Source organism: Acanthaster planci, linkage group LG06 (genome assembly GCF_054643075.1).
Source record: "Acanthaster planci isolate LZ-2023a linkage group LG06, COTS_SCS, whole genome shotgun sequence".
Lineage (NCBI taxonomy): Eukaryota > Metazoa > Echinodermata > Asteroidea > Valvatida > Acanthasteridae > Acanthaster > Acanthaster planci.
Window position 1 is genome coordinate 6,830,812 of NC_141782.1, and position 22,627 is coordinate 6,853,438.

At 40.1% G+C, this 22,627-nt stretch overlaps 2 protein-coding genes across 15 annotated transcripts in view; one reads left to right on the forward strand and one right to left on the reverse strand.

The window, feature by feature from the left end:
* Positions 1-508: 508 nt before the first annotated feature.
* Positions 509-13,424, reverse strand: LOC110980012 (ras-related protein Rab-26-like). 11 transcript variants are annotated; one of them, XM_022236268.2, is made up of 5 exons: positions 13,262-13,424; positions 9,384-9,584; positions 8,054-8,119; positions 7,656-7,877; positions 509-4,988 (listed from the first exon to the last, which is right to left on the reverse strand). In XM_022236268.2, exons 4-5 carry the CDS (start codon positions 7,845-7,847, stop codon positions 4,482-4,484), a joined length of 699 nt encoding a protein of 232 aa, XP_022091960.2. In that variant the 5' UTR covers positions 7,848-7,877; positions 8,054-8,119; positions 9,384-9,584; positions 13,262-13,424; the 3' UTR covers positions 509-4,481. The 11 variants fall into 11 exon arrangements, with proteins under 11 accessions (XP_022091960.2, XP_086994471.1, XP_086994470.1 ...); XM_087138345.1 differs by lacking the exon at positions 9,384-9,584 and having other exon boundaries at positions 509-1,367; positions 4,956-4,988; positions 7,656-7,871; positions 13,185-13,424; XM_087138344.1 differs by lacking the exon at positions 9,384-9,584 and having other exon boundaries at positions 509-1,367; positions 4,799-4,988; positions 7,656-7,871; positions 13,185-13,424.
* A 103-nt stretch (positions 13,425-13,527) lies between these two features.
* The window catches only part of rttn (rotatin), a 127,799-nt gene continuing 118,699 nt past the window's right edge, over positions 13,528-22,627 (forward strand). For 2 of the 4 annotated variants that reach the window (XM_087138340.1, XM_087138341.1), the window contains exons 1-4: positions 13,529-13,694; positions 20,147-20,209; positions 21,809-21,996; positions 22,195-22,387. In XM_087138340.1, coding sequence (XP_086994466.1) covers positions 13,628-13,694; positions 20,147-20,209; positions 21,809-21,996; positions 22,195-22,387 — 511 coding nt within the window. In that variant the 5' untranslated portion in view covers positions 13,529-13,627. Of the gene's footprint in view, positions 13,695-20,146; positions 20,210-21,808; positions 21,997-22,194; positions 22,388-22,627 lie in introns of all 4 variants that reach the window. The other 2 variants (XM_087138343.1, XM_087138342.1) reach the window with 2 other exon arrangements.

Sequence of the window (22,627 nt, forward strand, 5' to 3'; positions counted from 1 at the left end):
TTCCCTTTTGCTCCCTTTTTGTTTCACGTTTTCTTTTTTTGGGGGGAGGGGAGTTCCCTCTTGCTTTCACTTCTGACACCCATGTGTGGTCTAGCATCGACCCCATGATAAGCGACATCAAACAGTTATGTCAAAAGTTCTGACAAACAATCCAACATGCTAACAAGCAATTACAAATCATATAGATCTGTTAATTATATATAACAGGTTTTGCCCTACGTATATTAATAAGCACTGGGGTTGGCTGGCCGGTCCGAATCAAGCAAGCTCGGTGGTCGAGTGGTTAAGACATCTGCACTTGTAAGCAGGAGGTCATGGGTTCAAGTCCCACCCGAGTAAGCTTATGAGGTTTTTCACAAGCTCTCGGACAAGCACTGAGCATACAGTGCTTATTAATATACGTTGGGTAAGGGCAAAACCTGTTATATATAATTAATTAACATCTCCCCAACGCAAAAAAAAAATACATCTTGAAAAAAAGCATATAGATCTGCTTTTACACTGGGTCTGTGATTCTAGAATTCAGAGGAACATCTTTATTTCTGAAAAACTTTCAATGAGATAACTTCACAAAGATTTGGCTCAACCCCATGTTGACAAAGTTGGACATGGAGACATATCATTAAATCAGTATTTTGAGACACTTTAACATTTCTAAGGTAGCATTAGAAGCTCAGAACTACATGTTAGTCAATTTCTACAGATAAAAACAAGTGCAAAACATTCATTAAAAATTTACAGGGCAATATAGGCAACGCTACTTCAGTATGCTTTGTCTACATGTGCATGAATTGTTCAAGGTACAGACTGACCAGCTACATGCATGTGATCATGTCATTTCTAGATTTACACTTGTTATGGTAATGAAAAAACTCATTCTAGGTGATTTTTAAAGTTTAAAAAATCCTTGAGGTTCCTTTTACCCAAAACACTACAAAACACTTAAATCTACCTGTATGTTATTAAAGTAAAATGTAATTTGTGCTGTCTCCACTATAATCAATAGAAAAATTAGTTAAATGAAAACAAATATCTACACTATTTGTTTATAAAGGAAAACATAACAAATATTCATGGAGTTGAACAAAGTCACCAAATACCAATTACTCTAAATTATAGCAAGACATACATGTACAAGTTCTGACTTACAGAACTACAGTGGGCAGGCTGTCACAAGGAAGGGAGTGGGGCTGCCCCCCCCCAACAAAAAAACCCCGAGCATCAAAACTGATGATTGTTCTTGTGAAGTGCCCCCTGCTTGGTGTACTGTGGTCTCCTCCCCTGTAATGTCTGAAGATGGCGACAGGGCTACTGATGGGTTACTTCTGAGCTGTGAGCACAAGTTGCTAACTCTTCAATCTTGCTTGCTGTGTTGATGGACAGAAAGTGGATATGAATGGGGTGGTAGGAATATAGCTGAGACTGTGACCTGCTTATTATAGAGTACCAAAGCGTGATGTCATTTGGAACCAGGAAGTGTAGTGCAAACGAATGGAGTACGCATGCATTTATTCTTGCTCTAATGCCTTCACATACAATCATGCATGTGACGTATTCCCCATCTCACACATCAAACCATATGTGGACTGCTAACCAAACTATTCAATGGTACCTCTGCTACTTTCACCATAAAGTTGGTAACAGTAATCTCTAATGGGAGCAGTGAAATGGTACAATCATACAGTCAGCTGTTGAAGCAGGGCAATTTTTCTTTAATAGTTGAGGTTCATTTCTTAACACTGATAAGCTTCTTAACGTAATGTCTGCTGAGCTGGAAGACAGGTGCAGATTTTTGCCCCAAATAGTTTTCCAGACTTGAAGACATTGCTTTTGAGCAAGACACATGCAACAAACAAAATCAAAAGCCTATGCCTGTTTGCAAACCAAAGCACACCGTTTTTCTGCATTTTGAATGATTTTGAGGAAAATAGAATAGGGCTTTAAAGAATGGATCTTTGATGTCATATGACTTTTCAACTCATGGTGTCATCATTACAAGATATCAATTTTTGTCTATAACCCTTCCCTTTCAAACTATCTGCAAAGTTTCAATCTGATGGGACATGTACTTCAGGAGATATAGGGCTTTAAAGAGTTGACCTTTAATGTCATGTGACCTGTCACTTAATAACGTCATCATCACATGAAGTCCATTTTCATCTTTGATACATCCCTTTCAAAATATCTGCAATGTTTCAACCCAATCGGACATGTACTTCAGGAGATATAGGCCTCTGAAATTTGTATCTTAACCACTACCAGCCGGGGACTCCGAAATCGGAGCCGTATGGTTTATATGTGTGGCCGGGGTCTCCGAACTCGGACAAAGGAAACAGGGCCCTGTAACAAAAGACCGTACTCTGAACAAAAGACCAGGCTGCTGGGCATTACGGGCATTTTTCACTCTCAAAAGTGGTGATAATCCAGCGTTATTTTGAAACCGTATACCAGGGTTTGGGGTATTTAGAGCAAGCGGATTACCACCGGGGACAAAAGCTCTCCACCACCGCAGCGATGAGCCACACAGCACCGCTGCATGCTAATCTGGCCCCTATTGAAAAGAGGTCAGCAGTGCACTGAGCCAGGTTCGTGAACAAAAGACATTTGTATAACACCGCACTATCTGGGCTCTGTTTACAAGGCTGCAGGCCTGGCTGAAATATTCAGGCATCAATGAAGGTCACCTGTCAACTTAGAGCAGTGCCTAAAGATTACTCCGTGCGGCTATAAACGACTGTTAAATGGAATGATGAATTGTTGAAGGATTTTGAAAACGGAAAAAATGATAGTCATGCCGGCCCAGCATCCTCAACATTGAAAATTGCCCCGGCACGAAGTGGTTAAATGCCATGTCACGTGATACATGGTGACGTCATGATGACGATTTTGTTTTTGGACCCTACCCTGAGGACTGAGTGTGGATCTAGTATGTATTGAGTCCGATGGATTAAAGTGCCGTAATCTTACTGTTGAAAATGTGTACAAAAATATGAGAAAATATTAAATATTTTAAATTCCATAATAAATCAACTGATGATATTATTACATCATGTTTCAGAAAAGAGCTTTGCTATAAGTTTCTTTAAGTGTGTAAAGTTTCAAAGTTATATGACTTTATTTAATAGAATGAAAAAAAAATGAAAAAGAAGTACGTGTAGAAAAACAATGCCTTTCCGCATAGTGCACTATGAGGAAAAGCCAATTAAACTGATACACCTATGCACCAAGTCCAAACACATTGTACAACTTTGTGCAACAGAGAGAGATAATAGACGTTTGAATTCCATTCGAGATCTTCAGGTGAGGAAATATTGCAAAGAATTCAAGACAGCGGTGGAACAACTACTGCTGTGATGTGGGAGATGATGTTTTAACGCTGGAGGGACTCGGCACTTGAGATACATAAACCCGAGGGTGCTATATAAACCCAATGATGCTATGCATCTCCAAGGGTGTTATCCACTTGCCGCCGGGGACTCCGGTTTCGGGCACCATGTGTTTATAGGCGTGGCCAGGATCTCCAAAATCGGACAAAGGGAACTGGACCTTGTAACAAAAGGCCGTACTTGGAACAAAAAAACCAGGCTGCTGGGCATTACCGACATTTTTTCACTCTCAATAGTGGAGATAACCCAGCCTTGTTTTGAAACAGTATACCACAGTTTGGGGCATTTAGTGCGAATGGATTACCACCACCGCAGCAATGAGCCACACAGCACCGCTGCACGCTAATCTGGTCCCTTTTGAAAAGAGGTCAGCAGTGCACTGTGCCAGGTTCGTGAACAAAAGAAACTTATATAACACCGCACTATCTGGGCTCTTTTTACAAGGCTGCAGGCATGGCTGAAATAATGGGGCATCAATAGATTTTGTCTGTCAGACTAAAGTGGGCACCAGACAGTAATTCATGTGGGTGTAAACTTCCATTTATTGAAATGATGAATATTTGAAGAATTCTGAAAACTGAAAATCTTGAAAAAGTCCCGATTACGTACCCTGCATTTTTCAAACCATCTGGCAGCAAGTGGTTAAAACATAACATTCCACATCATGTACAGCACTCAATTATTGTTAAATGTTGACTACTGAGAATCACTTAAGTGCTGTGGGAATGTTGACACGGTAACTCCACATGTAATTTGACCTTTTGATCCCAAAACAGGCATCACATGTGGACAACATGTTACTGTAACTAAGTTTGCACTCATTTTACTTGGAATGCAAATTAATCTCTTGTATCCATTCCGAATTCCAAATCTGATCAGACGAATATATTAAGAAACTTCAATTGTTGTTTTCTACAAATTCTAAAAAAATAAGGTACATGTAATTCCAAAATATCCCACACACAATCAGAAATTTCAGCATCATAAAAATAGATATACATTACAACTACATTGTAAATGGTTTCTACAGGGTGTAGGTGCTGCATTTAACAGTCCAGAGTATGGATTGTTCACGTCTTTCTACAGCAATTCATTTCAGCAACAACCTTTTCCACTAGTTCTACTTGAATCTAATTGATTATCTTCCAGTCGAAAGCTTGAATCTTGTGCTTTTTCGTCTTCATCCGATGCTGGATTTGAACGCTTACTTCCCTTTCTAGCTCCTGCTGTATGACATTGCCAGAGATGTTCAGCTACAGCATGAAACATTCTCTCCACACAACAATCCTCCTTTGCTGATACTTCGAAGACAGAAATGACATCTTTACACTGTTTTCCAATCACCTCTTTGGCATAGGAGACTGTTGTATGATCACAGTCATATTGTAAGGCCTCCAAATCACTTTTGTTACCTATTAGAAATATTTTGTTGGTTGTTGAGTCAGGTGTGTGATAACTCAACTCCTGTTGCCAATAGGGGATTCTTTTCAGTGACACAGAATCTGCTATGTCATACACTAGAAGGGTAGCAGCAGTTTCCCGAAAGTAACTCTCTGTTAAAGACCGTACCCTTTCCATGTTAGCTGTATCCCAAAGATCCAGCTGAAAAGAAAAGATGAAAGAGTTTGCCAGAAACAAAAATATAAGCTTTTGTTCATAAAAGTAAATTGTAATTCCCTAATGCAATAATTTCCAAAAGGACATGTTTTATACATGTATAACATTTACATTCCAGGATATTACATGACCTGCATTTAAAGGTAGTGTACACATTGGTAAAATCCCATAATCGGACTACCCTATTATCCATAATTTCCTCTTTGTTCTAAGAATAGACTTTTTAGATTTCATACACATGTACACTGACATGAAAGTGTGGTCATTAAGTACAATCACGTGCACACATGCATTATCATATAGGGCTACTCATTTCAGTGTCGCAGACACGAGGCAACTGCATTCCCGGATGAAGTTTCTTCATGAATCCGCATTGCTGCATTGTCCAGGAGGCACATTACTCTGAGGTAAATTCACTCATTACTCCTGGCCTTTGAAAATTGTTCCTTTTTGAAGGGAAAGCGAACCTGCCATGCCTGTTTCCCACCCTGACCCCGCCAATGTTGTTTGCTTTAATACTATGAACGCTCTGTAATTCATCGCTTTCACACAAGATAAATTACAAGATCTTCAATGTAATCATTGAAAATGCTGCACTGTTTTTTCTCTATTTTTCACAAAGCAGTTGAGTCAAACATGAAACAAGTCAGTGGAATGTAAGTTGCAGTGAATATTATACACCATAATCAGCCAATCTTGTGAAATTACCACCAAAAAATGGTGTACACTACCTTTAAATATATACAAGTATACAGGAACTGTGGATTTTGTTGTTTTGATGGTGATTGGGAAATTTCAGTTTGACAGATTCAATAACATCTCTTGACAGGGTGGGTTCAATTAATGACGTTATCTTACAGTGCAAACATTTTATGAATTTTGGTCTGGGCACCATTTTCAATCGTCACATGCATGGGCAAAAAACCGGGGGGGGGAGGGAAGACACGTCCCCCCATGAATTTGGTGCGGGGGACACAATGTCGAATGTCCCCTCCATGCTTTAAGCAAAACAAAATAGTAAAGGAATTGATGGATCAAGGATTTTCCCTTTTGAGTTTTTATAAATGGATGTCTCCTACTCTGCTGCCTCCCCATCATTCCCTCCCCTTCCTACTCCACCCCTGCCCATCATTCCCTCCCCTTCCTACTCCACCCCTGCCCATCATTCCCTCCCCTTCCTACTCCACCCCTGCCCATCATTCCCTCCCCTTCCTACTCCACCCCTGCCCATCATTCCCTCCCCTTCCTTCTCCACCCCTCCCCATCATTCCCTGCCCTTCCTACTCCACCCCTGCCCATCATTCCCTCCCCTTCCTACTCCACCCCTGCCCATCATTCCCTCCCCTTCCTACTCCACCCCTCCCCATCATTCCCTCCCCTTCCTACTCCACCCCTCCCCATCATTCCCTCCCCTTCCTACTCCACCCCTGCCCATCATTCCCTCCCCTTCCTACTCCACCCCTGCCCATCATTCCCTCCCCTTCCTACTCCACCCCTCCCCATCATTCCCTCCCCTTCCTACTCCACCCCTCCCCATCATTCCCTCCCCTTCCTACTCCACCCCTGCCCATCATTCCCTCCCCTTCCTACTCCACCCCTCCCCATCATTCCCTCCCCTTCCTACTCCACCCCTCCCCATCATTCCCTCCTCTTCCTTCTCCACCCCTCCCCATCATTCCCTCCCCTTCCTACTCCACCCCTCCCCATCATTCCCTCCCCTTCCTACTCCACCCCTCCCCATCATTCCCTCCCCTTCCTACTCCACCCCTCCCCATCATTCCCTCCCCTTCCTACTCCACCCCTGCCCATCATTCCCTCCCCTTCCTTCTCCACCCCTGCCCATCATTCCCTTCCCTTCCTACTCCACCCCTGCCCATCATTCCCTTCTCTTCTTATTCTGGCTGTCCCATCATCCCACTAATCCAGCCCAACCATTACACCAACCTTATCCAGCATTTCATCCACTTTCTACAAACGTGTACTTTGTCCCCATGATCCTCCTCCTACAGATACCCCTCCCCCAACAAACAGCCTAATCTGTCACTTGGAGTCCCCCCCCCATCCCTTACAATTTTCCCACATACTGTACATGTGCATTTGTATGTGTCTAAACACTGCCTATAGATATGCAAGTACATTAAAGGAGTGCTCAATACATAAGTACTACAGGGTTGGTACACAATACAACTCAAAACATTGACATTCAACTTTTATAATTTTTTCATTATATTCATAAATTTCTTATCATTAATGCAACATAAGACTATTTACACACTGATGGAATTCCAAGAGGAAGCAAACAAGCGCTCAGTGGCACATTTTAACACCTACATTGTATGGACCAGCAAGGAAAAACTTCAACATTTGAGGCCAGCTGGCCAGAAGGACAGAAGACGGAAATCGGTATTACATAGGCTCGCATTTGCTTCACATGTTGCCAAAAAACAAAGAGGTTTGGCCAAAACATCAGTAGACTGGGGTTTGTTAAGTGTGCAGTCTGAAGGAAATCTTTGTGAATCATCAAAGTCCAGAGGTAAACCCGCAACAGGCTGCCAGAGGCCCAAATGTACATGACATGCATACTGGGCTCAACAGCTGAAAAACAAAACAAATCCAAGCAACAAAGGGTTCCAACAATACATGGGAACTAACCTGAACTGGGCAGCTGTCTGGACCAACTGCAAACTGTCTACTATACTGGTAGCAATCAAGCATAAGTGCAGATTTCGGTGTTGAAGGAATGTGTCGGGAGCGAAATCTTTGGAATAATGACGTCTTGCCTACTCCAGCTTCTCCCAAAAGAATCACCTTGAATTGAACTGGTCTTGCATCTCTGTACTGCATCTTTGATGATTAAGTGTGTTCGATCTAAACCTCCAAAATCAAATCAAATGTTCTATTAATGATCTTCAAAATGATACATAAATAATCCACGTACATAATTATATGCCTATTCTTCAGAAAACAAATATTAATCCTCACAAATGCACAGTTATGAACCAAGATGCATACAGATGTTGGTTTCTGCGGACTGGTGTTACAGTACTTACATGTATCTCCATTCATGTCTGTCCACATACTTCAAGTCTTGGCTCTTTACATCATGTCTGTCAAGCCTACGAGAATGCAACAAAATAAGCGTATTAATACTGTTGTACATGTAACTGCAGTTTGAACAACAGCAGGAAAACTCAATGAAATGTGCAGCAGAAGTATATACATGTATATCATGATACAACACATATGAAGCAAGATATGAGATGGAGAGAATCTCCCCCCCCCCCCGCTTTGCGTTGATCATTGTTTCACTGGAATCTGAGGAATTCCTTTCAGACATCTAGGGGGGGATGTGTTAGGTAACAAGAGTCCAGAGTGTGTATAGCAATTGAACATGTTGGGGGTACCCTTCAGTCTCATTTCTTGCTGGATATAATGCAACAGGAGGAGATGTCGTATTTAATCAAAAGGAAGCATGACAGAACCCAGTTTTGTCAAAGAATACTGAGATTATTGAATGCAAATGGCAGGATTTATGTCTACTAAAACAACAAAAATTGACAGTATATTTCATCAGCTCACCCCGGCATCCACAAAGTTGGGGGGGCATCAAAACCAACATACCCCTCCCCTGCTACGGCTATGTATGTCAAGAAATAATACAAAAGCAGAGAGTTGGTCAAAAAACGACCAATTCCTGATCCAAGACTGACCTTCCACGCGTACACATTTTAGTCTACCTTTTTCAGAAACAGACTTACAATTATTCTTCAGTGCGAAACATCGTTTCCAGAAAATATTCATTTCAAGAAAAATTTTGAAATAATGCAATCCTTCCTTGCCAACACACATGTGAGTATAGCATGCTTCCAAACAGTACTTATACCTACAGCTAGCAGGAAAGGTGCCAATGGAGATTACAACCAGATAAAGGATAGCAAAAACTGAATAATTCAACCTCAATGAAAACAGAATTTGGGGTTCAAAAATCCTGAAATCCAGAAAAACCCTGAGACATCACATCTATTCAGCAGGGCAAAGCTGTCCAATTATTGTGAATTGTCTTCAATTTTGACGGATTCAGTAAATCTGGATTTGCCATCAGTCTTCACAAAAAGATGTAGTTTTGTCTCTTTGCAACAGCTCCATCATGTTTAGTGTATTGAGACTTCCTTAGAGGTCTGTTGCATATTCGTTTAAATCTTGCAATAAAACATTAGAGTTTGTGTATTAATTGAAAACAACTTTCTCTTCAAAACTAGTGAGACAAAGTCAATTTTAGGTAAAAGGGTGAACTTTCTGCAAACCATGTGGAAACACAGGGGAAGGCAATGAGACAAGAGAAAGGTCTTTGGTGGTAGAAGGTTACCTTAAGTTACTCACATGTACATGTAGAGTATGCATGGTGCACATCTGTTGGATGCAGTTGATTAGATCTATGTGATTCATTGATCGTTATGCTACAGTATCAGTCAATCTAGTGGCATGATCTGTTGGTCCTTCTACCATCAGTCAATTACACGCCATAGGGCCTTTTCTTTTGAATTCATGGATTCTGAGGTTTTCCAACAGGATTTCCTAATACTGCAATGCAATCAATCAATTATGAAGATCAACTGATTACACCAAACATACATGTATCTACATCTACATGCACATGTACATCTATGTTGAACGAAGCAATGTCTACTTCTGCATATTGCTAATGCTGGTGTCAAAAAGTATTAAAAACATAATGCTAACACAAAGACAAAGACAGACACAAAGAACGAAATTGTGACAACTTATTACAGATGCCTGACTGAAAAGGGTCATTCTGGGTAGGAAGGGCCAATTTACACAAACAGTAATGTGATTCCACACAAAAAAACATCAAACACAGTGGTTTCCTATGGGATTGTTTACTCTTGAGTGCCAAACCATGCAGTACAGTGATGATAAACCTCTATTAAGTAACTCACTATGTTTGAAATCCTGCGTTATGTTTTAGGGGGATGAGAATTTTGGTCTATGAGTTATCTTGTTAGGTATGACATCATTGATTGGCTGGGAAACTGTTGGAGGAGTAGGCAGTGCCTTGCTTTGTTGTGCCTTCAATTCTTCCTATTGAGTGTCATTGTTATTGTGGGAAGTAATGACTTCCATGCCGAGCAGGTTTCATATTTGTGCGTTAATATACAATATTGCGATGTACAGTTGTATACCACCTTCTATCATCACCTGTCTGCATGTATCAACCTGTGCTCAGAGACATTTTAGCATCATGACACCCGCTGACAATGTCTGTTCACCTATCATGTGCATGTCAAGCCCTGAAGTTAGGATGATTTAAACAAGCACCAAGTCTAGTGCACGCCTACATGTAAGTAGTAGAATCCGCTCTTTTTCTTTATTTTTGCCCGCCAGTGGCAGGCAAAACTGCAGTGAACATGGTGCATTTTGACATTTCCCTAGTCTTTCCTCCAGCGGTGTTGCCAAACCACCTGGTTGAAACCTTCAAATTAATTCAGTAAACTAATGGTACTTTTACCTTCATAATACTTGCTGATGAAACTTTGTGGACAATATCAGTGTCAAGACATTTACACCGAAATTCGAAAACAGTGGTGTTTGGAAATTGGGCACAAATTCAGCTAAGTCAAGTGTAAACCATTTCTTGCCAGGTGCTTTTAAAATGCAGTGCCAGCATATGGGCAATTTTTCAATATCTTCGTTTTTCAAAAATCTTCAAACATTTTCACCTTTTTTTCCTGAATGCCCAAACCCCATGGAGTGTTTGTCTGGTGGTGGACAAAATCTACTGATGCCAGGGTATTTCAGCCAGGCCTGTCGTCTTGTAAAAAAAGCCCAGATTGTGCGGTGTTACATACATGTAAGTTTCTGTTGTTCCCGAAACTGGCACAGTGCGCTTCTGGCATCTTTTCAATATGGGCCAGATTAGCATGCAGCAGTATTGAATCACCTCATCTCTGGGGTGCTGGAGCGCTTTTGTCCCCGGTGGTAATCCGCCCACGCTGAATGCCACAAACAGTGGTATAATCTTTCGAAACAATGATGGATTTCCTCCGCCATTGACAACTGACAAAATGTTGGCAATTCCCAGCAGCTCTGTCTTTTGTTCCAAGTACGGTCTTTTGTTTCAAGGCCCAAGCTCTTTTATCCGATTTCAGGCACCCCAGCTAAGCGTACAAACCCAAGGCAACTGAAAACGGGCCCCCCAGCAGGATATGGTTAAAATCTCGTCATAACCACTGCGCTCAAAAATGAAGTGGTAAAGTTGCATGCTACCCTTCCCATACTAGTTCTACGAGTAGTCACTACATGACACCACCAAACACTAAACACAGTTATCAAGGGGTTTTTAGAAAGACTTCCATGCCTGTACACCGCTTGATATCCTCTACACAACCCTTATGAGACTCTAGTCTGACATGTCAGAGTAACTTGGACTGTATACATGTGTAAATTACCCTTTTCAACATTTTTACATGGTCCCAATGTTGAAAGAGGGTTAGGGTGATTCCTAGAGTCTAAGTTACTCCAACTAACAAGACTTGTCTGAAAAAATTCTAAGAAGGCTAAAAAGCCTATTTTATTTTCCCTTCTAAATTTGACAATTTAGGATATGCTATACCCTAGTTATGGCTGGTTTACCACTGGCAATGCCCTGAGGCATTATTTCAGTGGTAGTGTGTCCATATTTGAATATTTTCGCTGTCGGCATGATGACACTACGAACATTAGGGCAAATCTACCCTTTGTGCTATTCAATTATGTAGAGAAGTTCCTGGATGTCCGACTGCAAGAATAGGCCTATATGGAATTTTTACTGTTTACCTTAACATATGACAACTAATCAATACATTTTTTTGGTTCCACATATCAGAAAGTCTGAAAATAACTCCTTCTTCTATGCAGAGATTAAATTATGGAATTTTCTTCTGACACGTCTGAAACTCTATGAAAGGAAATTTGTTTTATTACATACATGTAACCGGAAGGAACTCCTTTTCACTAAAATCCAATCTAATGAATCTAATTGGAGGTAATTTTTGTGCTAATTCAATAAAGCTTTTTATTAATGTAGGAAGTTCATCACAATTAAGATTTAGATGTACTTCAATTCCACTTTCGTATTACAGATTAGCTTAAATCAATTCTCATTTTTGTGTACAGCTCAAATAAAATATTTTAAATATTCTAATCATTTTTAAAGTTGATCTTGTTCTATCTCAGTGCACATGTCTATTCTTTTTTTAAACTGATGCAGGTGTGGCATGAACACAATTAATAATGCAGATGCCCATATTTTTACATACATGTCAACGCAAATGTCAGTTTCATTTTTTTTTTAATCCAGGTGCAATCTTAAGATGTCCAATGATTTTTATGACATTAATTTGTCTTTTATATTGGTCTTTTTTATGGAAAATATTGTCTGTATTGATGTACACGTAATGAGCTTTTTGAATACTTTTTTGTTTTCAAGGACAGGTAACATAAGGGATCGCAATTGAAATAAGTTTTTGTAACATTTTGCGTTCTCCCTGCTCTTTCCACCAATGTTTTTGTTTTGTATTGTGTAGGTATATTTATTCCATTATCCATAGGCCTAGGCCTATACATTTATTCCTTTTGTTGGTTTTCATATTGTCAGTGGAAAGGCTCCATGATGTAAATAACTACAAAAATACATTTTGGTATGTTTTGAGGTAAAATTCTCACAAAATTCTGACATCAATACGACCAGGGCATGGAGGAATTCCTTCCTCCATGACCAGGGTAACATTTCTGCCACACTTTGACCACCCTTCATGTACATGTAGGTCTAGTCCCAGTAAGGGTAGTCTACAAATCACCTTTTTAACATTTGGACATGGTTGACCGTGTCAAAACAATGCCAAAACAACAAAATATTTAAAACATGATATGTGCTATGGTAGAGTCCAAATGTTAATAATCATGATAATGAGGCGATCTGCAGAGTGTCAGACTAAGCCTACCGTCATAGCTTAGGAATTTCTAGCTAGGCCCAGCCTGCGGTCCCCCCCCCAGTTCTGGATAGCGAGCGGTCGTCGTCAGATGACAGGTACGGCCATTGGGGTTCGTCGTTCCACCTCTCAGGGAGGACAAAATTAGAATAGGATGTATTACTACTAGGCAGTCAGGGAGGGGTCTATATACCTTCTCAGGCTTCTCAGGTCGGGAAACAAAGATACCGCCGACAGAAAAATCAAAGATGTTGATTGCCCCTACCGTACCCAAATTGGAAACCGCCCGCGTTAGCCTACGCATCTCACCGGCAGTGCATTCAGCCATCAGCAAAGTCGTTTCTGTTGCTTTTGTCTGTGGCTACATACAATGTGCATGTACATTATCATCTGTCACGACTAGTACTAGTACTCAGCTGTGAGATTATGTACATGTGCATGTATTGCGAGTTCACTAAACCGTAGCCATTTAGTTTTTTTATAGCCTGGTAACTGTTTCCTATTTACATTCAGTACTTATGAAATATTTACGTGACATCGGAGCCAGTCTAGTCTAGCACTGGCGCGCGGCCAGTTGAACGACGGATGTACACGTACAGTTAATGCTGTCAGTGTCACTACAGTCAGACAGTTAAGATGTCGAAAACTTTCACGGTATCTGACGTTACAGACATTGACCTGTCATCAATTTTAAACAAATTAGGTAAGATCAGGAACAGAAATTGAAGTAGCATGTGTGTAACCGTTGCAACAAACGTAAGCAGGCTTAAGTCATCAGTGGAACTGAAGCATATTTTGGTGAAACATTGCCATGCCATTCTGAGGATTCTACTTCATGCTATTAATTATTGCTAGGCCCAGTACTTCGGCCTGTCAGTTATGTCTACCATGTCTACATGAAAAAAATTGTCTAACGTGTCAGGCCCTATCTTCAAGTTCAGTTCTTCAGATGTTGCTGCTAGCTGCTTGCAGTCTATGCTCATAACACGACAAAAGCCTAGCCCATTCATGTAGCCAGGGATATTGTATAATCGGAGGAAAGAATTCCGTAATACAGACAACACTTATTTTCTGGAGTAGGCCTAATACAAACAAACCTTTTCGACGTTCACGATGTATTGTGGATTTGGATGACATACATGCAATCCATTTTATGCACAACCCTATGGGAGAAGTGTACCTGCAAAAAGTTAATCCGTTTCCATTTTATTTCATACTCCAATTTAAGCCACCCCCTTCTGACAAAGTGTTGCATCATTGATTTGGGATGAAGATATTCACAAACTTCGAAGTTTAAATCTTGGCAGAGAAGGAAACTTCAGAGAATTCCTTCCAACAACATCACTTTTTGTCGTGGACCGTGATTTGACTAATTTGTGAATATTAGCATAATCTAGTAGGTTATTGTCCAATCAAAATTACAACTTGCAGCTCATGATTTATCCCGCTTTGACCAGTCACGTTCATTTTCAGCCTGTAGAGTGACTGGTGCTCTTAAAAAAGGGATTTAAGGGTGATTTGTTCTTACAAATATTTGAAAACGTATTTGAAAATGTTTCTTGTATAATATGCATGCATCTGTGAGTTGATGAGCTGATACATGTACATGTACGTAAAAAATATTTAGTAGAAAACTGTAACTTGATTTTTGACTGGTTCACTTCTCCTATAGGGTTGTGCATAAAATGCATCACATGTTTGTCATCCACACCCCTAATGCATTGCGAACATCGAAAAGGTTTATTGCAGAATACCCAGCCACTCTAAAAAAACAACCCTTGGAATGAGCTTTTTAGCTGTTTGCAGCTTTTATGTAAGCAGCATGTTTTGTGTATTGCCACTCACAGTACAGTCATTAGCAAAAGTTCAGGACCACCCATAGAAAATGCATTTACCTGAGGGAAACCAAACTTAAACCAATCAATCGTGGCAACTTATTTTTATTTTCAATGTGTAACCTTGGTACCTTGGTTGGACATTTTTGACTACATTTCCATGATTTGACATGTTACCAGTCTAATATTCAGCGTTCCCTCCTTTATTTCTGATTGCTTAGACTGGCTTTTATTTCCCAGCTGCCTCACAGACAAAATGTCATACAAGACCTGCCTTTGCAAAAAAGTCATTTAAATGGGTATAGCACTACACAGTTGTTATGCACCATTGTAAAATCATGTTAAGTAATCATTCAGTGAGACAATGTAATGCAGGCCCAGTGACGGAAATACCAATAAATTTCCAGGTGGTCTTAAACTTTTGCAAATGACTGTATGAGTCATACTACTACTACTAGTATTACTGGCCCTGCTGGACGATGCTCAGACATGTCAGACTGGCGGTGTAAATGTAGTTAGCCTATCGCCTACTTATTCCTGGTTTAACTTTCAACATTCAATGTTAAACAAGTACATGTAGGCCTAACCATTTGATGTTAAACGTTGAAGAAGTAACAGTTTTACATTTGAAAAGTGCTCAGGACTGTACACATCCCTAGAAATGATGTTGTGCAAAAGGGACAATAAAGCGAACTGTGCTACATGTACATTTGACGGCTTGTTTGACCATTGTCGCTGAAAAACCCCATTCCCCGGGTTGTAAGGAATCGTCGGTGATTAAGGAGAACTACAGTACATGCACTTCCAAAACTGTAAGGTTTAGGCCTCTACAAATAGCCGTGTACAAACTTACATAAACACGTTTTAGCTGTTTGATTGATTGTGCCAACTTACCCTTCCATCACAGCTATTTGTGCAACCAAATTTCATACGTGCCGTCTTGGTGAAGTTAAATAGGGATGTTATTCACTTTATATAAACCTGTCACAGTTCTGGAAGTAAAAGAGAACAGTGAGATTGAGTTGAGTTATAGGGCCAACACTAATGTTCCCTTAAAATGTTATAACAGCCATCAGAAAACGATAACATCATGGCTCGCAGAATCGGTAGTCCGACGTCTTGTGACAACCAAAATATTTTGTCGGAAAACCAAATGTTCCAGGCTGCCAGCCTAACGGGCAGGTACAGTACCTGTTTTCAGCAACCCATTTTTTGCATTGCATTTCAGCACTGTGTACAGAAAACAGATCACAAGAAAAGACTGTAAAAAAGATTGACATCCTAACCTTGATGTTGCACAACTGTAATTGTTGGGGTACATGTCGGTGCACCGTGGTACATCCGGTCCTATCATGCACCATGATATGTGCAGTTGAATCGTTGGCATGAACAATGCAGCGCCCACAGTCCCGTCTATATTCAGTCATTTTTCTGGTTCCGAATCACAAAAATTATATTCAGTCATATTACAGCTTAATTATCTTCAAATTCCAGTGAAATGGGATCAGAGGTCTACCTTGTCCATGTATGCAGGAGTTTCTTCAATTATGTTTTCAAGTTGTATACTTTTAATTTTGTCTTACAAGATGGACAAAAGTGACGACGACACTTTTCTTAGTTCTGGATCATGGATTGGGTCTAGCTAGTTCCCGATAGCTTCAAAAATTTCTTTATACATAAAAAACATAGTCAAGCATAAACCCATTTTTCAGCCAAAAAATTGTAGCAAGCATATTTTCTAGTAAAGCACATCTTATTTTAACGGGAATTAGTTTATCTAGTAGAATTTCAGTGCATTAAATGGATAGCCTGCATAAATTTTGACTTGACTTTGCGGCTCAGCGAGCCATCAACCATAAATCTCCCCATGCTTCAAAGTTGACAAACCCATTACGTCACGTACATGTCTACTACGCACATGTAGTTGAGTTCAGGACGTTTGTACATGTAATTGCATGTGCAATCCGAAACTAGAAAAATGGAATCTTTGGTACCGACCTGTAATTTTTTCAGGTGTTGATTTTTTTTGTGTGTGATTTTTGACAAACCGTCAACAAACGTCAAAGCACAGATCGGAAATTTGGCCCAGAATTCGTTTTCTCGAAATTTTCTGGAAACAAAATGTGTACTGCAAGACTTTTATTGTACCACCTCAAAAAGAAGCTGTCTATAGTGTTATGCTGCAGAATAGCAAAAAGGTGGGTATTTATTTCAGGCAATCTGGAACTAGGAAAACAACTGTAATTACTGAAAGCTTGGAGACCATGTGGGGCAAAAACTTCCTTGTCAGGGAACTGAAAATGAAATTCGGGCAACCAGATTTTAGACTCCCCTGCCCAAAGGGCAACTACATTTTTTAAAATTTCGCAAGCCCATGTCCTAAAAAGTGACATTTTAGCTAAGAGAATTCTGAAGCATTTACTTAGAAAACACTTAGGTTTTTCAGACAAGTCTCATAGGTTTGTGCACAGGGCCTCAAGTGTTGTCCATATACATGTATAGAACTCTTTCAGAGATGAGCTTCAATCTAATCTTGAGGCAGGGCATGGTGTTTGGGTATTTGATTTCGATTTTAGAAAAGTTTGGTGTGATACATTGGCTTTCCTACTCTGGTTTTTAAGCAAAGAACTCCACCGGCACGACTTTAGTCAAAGCCATTTTGACTGTGGAAAACTGCATTGTCCTGGTCAAAGTGGAGGCAGCTGGTTCAATAAAGTGTACAGAAACACTTTGAAAGTAATTTTAGACCCTGGGCATGGGTGTGATGCATATTATGTCAATTAACTGCAATAGTTTTGATGAAGACAGCAGGTATAACTGACTGTTTTTCCCTCAAATAATTATATTGCTGTAAAAATTGTCACCTACATTTGAGGGCTTGTTTGACCCCGAAAAACTCCATGCCCCAGGTTGCCTCTGTGGTGTTGTGTGTGTATCCTAGAGCTAAAAACTATAGAGTGTTAACTTTTTCTCTGCGGCAGAGAAATTTGACACTGTTCTGAGTGCAGGCATTTGAATCCATGTGTGTGTTAGTAGAACATTTGAAATCAAAGTGAACACCAAATTATGTATTTTAAATGCAACGCTCAAGTCCAACATACATGAACGCCAGCGCGTCTTTTGAATAAGAGGCACACGTACAGAGCAATGGCACACGTGTCTTAGGCTTGCGCGGTACTCCCGGTTCCGAGTGGAATTGCGATTCCCCCAAATAATTGGAATCAGTAGATCCACTTTTGTGAAGAATGGGTACCCACCTTCTTCGGTTCCATATTCAAAGAGCCAACTCCAAACATCAAATCCAAATCCAGGTCACTGCTCAGGCAGGCCTACCACGCGCACCAACGCATCAAGTCCGAGTCACCACTTCGGCCTTTGAGCCTACCTACTGCGCCCGCGTGTACAGTATGTACTGTACATTGCATCGTACACGTACAGTGTACATGTACCAACTCACATGTATAAATTAAGCGCACTGTACATTTAGCAGGGGGAACCTTTCCACACAAGGAAAAATACGTACACAAATAAACTGTAAAATACCCTTGTCTCTGGGTACCAAACCACATTGGTTATTGCACGCACGGGGCACAAAGTGAACTTTGGCCATTTTTCGATACTCAACATCGTCGGCGTCTCACACTTTGTCCCCGAAATTAATCCCCGATTGTGAAGCTGAAGTGTTTAAATTAATGAGTTACTGTAATTTTTGGCTCTCTTGCATCTTATTTGATGTTTTGTGGTACTGGGAGTCTAAATATTGCATTTACAGCTTCAAAGTCAGGTACATGTAGTAAAAAAACGGATGAAGCCTAAGACAGAGCCGAAATTGAGTATTGGAAAATGGCCAGATTTGACGGCCAGAAGCTCAAAGACTGTTTTACATGTGGCTGTGACTTCAACATTTACGATTCACATATATGACACCTGGCAAAATCGTTGCCGGAACTTGTATGAATGATGCATCAGGGTGCTGTGCACCTCGTCATACACGGAATAGTTAAGGAGGTGATGTTCATGTCTTATTCCTACAGTAGTTCTAAACTTCTTACTTGATAGGCGATAGCCGATTCCATACATGGACCAGAGCAATGGTAATACTTACAAGATAGCAGAGGTATCGGAGTTTGATGTACCCACTGTGGACAAATGACCAATTTATACATGGTCCATGGCCATTTACGATACGTTGGCACATGTTCAATAAACTTGTACATGTGATCCGGTCCATTAAGTACCACGGCATGGTTGACAATTCCATTTGTATGGGTAAAGTTACATGTACACGTACTTGCAAGGGCAAATCGGTTGTTGTTCTGATTGGATTATTAAATGAATATACATGTACGTTGAATGGGAAATAGTGCAGTGAGTTGTACAAACATGTTGTAGATTTATTTCAACTACATGTATGACTAGTCTGTTAAGAGGCAAAAAGAAAATTCAAAATACCCACTGTGGATAATCTTAAATCCTAAAGACCAAGAGCTGGTCTGTTGTGCTGTTTGTGTACGTGTGTGGCACCAGCGTGATTCGGCAGCAACAGATTTTTAATGTGTTTTATTAAACCTTATTTTTCTGTATATCTTTTGGAGCCAGTTCTAACTCGGAATCGCCATTCTTGGCTGGAGCCGGAACTGGCTCTGAGAATTCTGGAGCCGCCCAAGCCTAATGTGTGTTTACATCCATAGTTGATTATTTTGAAACAAATGTTTTCCTAACATTCAAGAAAGGTTGTCCAATTTTGTTTATGTGTCTTTCAGTGGCTGTCTTTCAATGAGTAAGTTCAGCTAAATTAGTCGTGTGCTTCGATTACTGACAAAATCCAATTTAAAAAAGGTTGCAGCAAATTCATGTGCAGCGCATGTATAAAAAAATATATGCGTATGTGTGACTGTGCATTCAGGTTATTTCTGTATCGGCTTTGTTGACGCATCATTTTAGAATCCAGATGCAGATATGCAAATAGCCGTACAAAAGCCATGCAAATTTCAAGTATTCCATAAGTTTGAGCACAGACGTGGATGTGCCTGCGGCCCTGCAGGCATCACTTTGCGGAAGCGACTTAATACTAGCCCGTGAAACCTAGTGCGCTACTTTTTTTCAGTAGCTGGGGTGACCAATGATTCATGAGGAGGGGACAATGCAATACACCATTTGAGACATTTCAAAAACGGAATCCATTAAGTCGCTTCGATAGCTTAGTTGGTAGTGATTTGAACTACAGATCCATAGTCCCTGGTTCGAATCCGACCCATTTGTGCTATTCATTTTCCAATTTTATCATTGTGTTTGGGATTTCCTTTTTCAATTGATGCAGAAAGAGAGTCCAAGCATGAACCCTCTAAGAGTCTTGAGAAAAATAGCAGACCAGGTTTCACGGGTTAGTATCTACATGTAGTCACTTCCTCACTTTGCACACGAGTCAGTGCTTTAGTTTTACATGTAGCTCTATGGTGTGTATACATCAATGTGAAATGGCATGTACAATGTAAATAAGCTACATGTGAATGCATGGTTGTGCCATCTGCATGGTAGTGCAGTTTGTTTTTTGTCCCTTTTGCACTCCATCATTTCTAGGGGTGTGCATCCTGAATGTCAAAGGGTTACTTATTCTACGTTGAAAATCAAATGGTTACTTGTTCAACATTGAATGTTGAACTTCAAACGAGGAACTAACTTCACATTGGTTGTCAGACCATTGATCTTGTTGGCAGGCTTATTCCGTAATTGAAATCTAAAAAACACTCTTTGAGTATTCAACATTTTCTTGATACTGATTGCTTAATAATTACTATTGTCAATTCCAGTGTTCTAGCTAGGACCATTTTAGTGCCGGGAAAATTTTTGGATTATTGAGCACAGTGAGCGGATTTCTCACAGCCCATGGCTAGGTTTTTAGGGGAATATCAGAAGGGATTTCCCCCTTTGTCATTGTGAAGGCATGTTTACAATAATGCTTTCACAATCAGCCTCTGATTTGTGAGAAATATATTTCTTAGGTCTTTACTTACTTGTTTAAAATTGTAAAATAGTGCAAAACTGCAACTTTTTAAGCTTGAAATATGATCAAATCGGTACATTTTCAGCAATATTTCAGTTAATTTTTTTTTGTATCGTAGTCTTTGTCCCTTTAATTTGTTTAAAGGAAAGGTTTTAAATAGGTAAAAGACCTGATGTAGTAACTACCAAGAACAATAGCTTCAAAAATAATCCATATGTGATTTATGATAAAATCAACTGTCATAATGAAATCACAGACCATTTACCCAGGGATGTGCAACTTAAGCTCAGAACTAGTTCAGTGCGTGTTACGGCCGGCACAATATCAAAGCAGAAATTAAATTTGATTATGTAACACTTTCTCTAATAATGAAACATATATTCCTGTCTACCACTTTGTTTTCTTGTAATATTTTAAGTCGGGGTACACCCTTTCTAAAAATATGCTGCTCAAGATATTTCATCCTATACATTCTGAGAAAAGTGTACCACAAAATTGGGGAATTTTGCCTCATTTAAACTTCATTTCTGCTTGAAATCGATAAATGAAGAAGATTTATTCATCGAAACAAATAGATTTAAGCACTTCGTCGGCGCGGCGTCTTGACATAACCACGGCTGCACTGTACATGCTGCATGCTGCAACACGTGTCATGTGGTCGCGAGTTTTCTCGAGAAAAGTCGAGACCGCCTGCGGGGGTAATAGCAATCCGTAACATGCATGGAACCAAGGTCGCACATTTGTTTGCACTGGGGACGCTCCCGGTTGGCGGTTGCACATCGCTGGGTAAATGGTCCGTGATGAAATGAAACCAATTTTGTCTCTACACTGCTCTGAACTAAACTGAACTACAGTGTACATGTACATGTAGGTTTGCATACCATTGGAAGTGTGGGATACCATGCAACCTGGCTGAGCAAGTGATAATGTAATCTTGCTTTCAATCTTGAAGTTTCTTCTGGAATTATTCCTGTACAGGACACAGATTAGAGGAGATCAGAGTAAGGGCACTGCACAATATCCTGAGCAAAATTGAGCATGGAATAATATGTGAAGCAGACCTTCTACAACAGCAGCAGTTATATATACAGCTGTTAGAATGGTTTAATTATGACAAGTGCTCACACCAGCTGGAAGTTCTGCAACTCATCCGACAACTGACAAAGGTATCTTTGACATGAAACACAGTAACATATACACATATTTACAGGTTCATGTGTCCTGATGTGTGAGACTAAAATGACTTTACATACTACTAAAAATGTTAGTATGTTATACGTTTAAAACTTCATTAAAATGAATGTAGCAAAAATAGGTTACAAGTACAAAATATTGATTTAATGTCTGTGACACTTATCTTGTAGCACGATTCAGCTGTAAAGCAGTTTCTACAGATTGGTGCAGTTGACTTCCTTTCCAAGCTTCGGGCCAATTGTGAGGATGGCTTACATCCCGTCATAGATGACATCCAAGAAAGTCTCCTAAGCTTACGGAGTCATGAACAACTAATGCACAGAAGGGAATGTATCTTCCAACACCATTCCGTACTCAAGAAAGGTATGTTTTTATCTACCAAAGTTTCCTGCACCTTTCAGATACGCTCTTACTTGCTCAAGTTGTTAAATGTCCATGACTGCTCAGAATTATGTTTCATATTGAATGAGAGGCTTGCTTAGCACCAAGGAGAGATGTTCTCTATATTACACTATTAATAAGGGAATAAATATGAACTTGGCTAGTCTTAGATGTGTGTTTAAAACTGACTAAGCACATATTTATTCACATTCACAAATACCG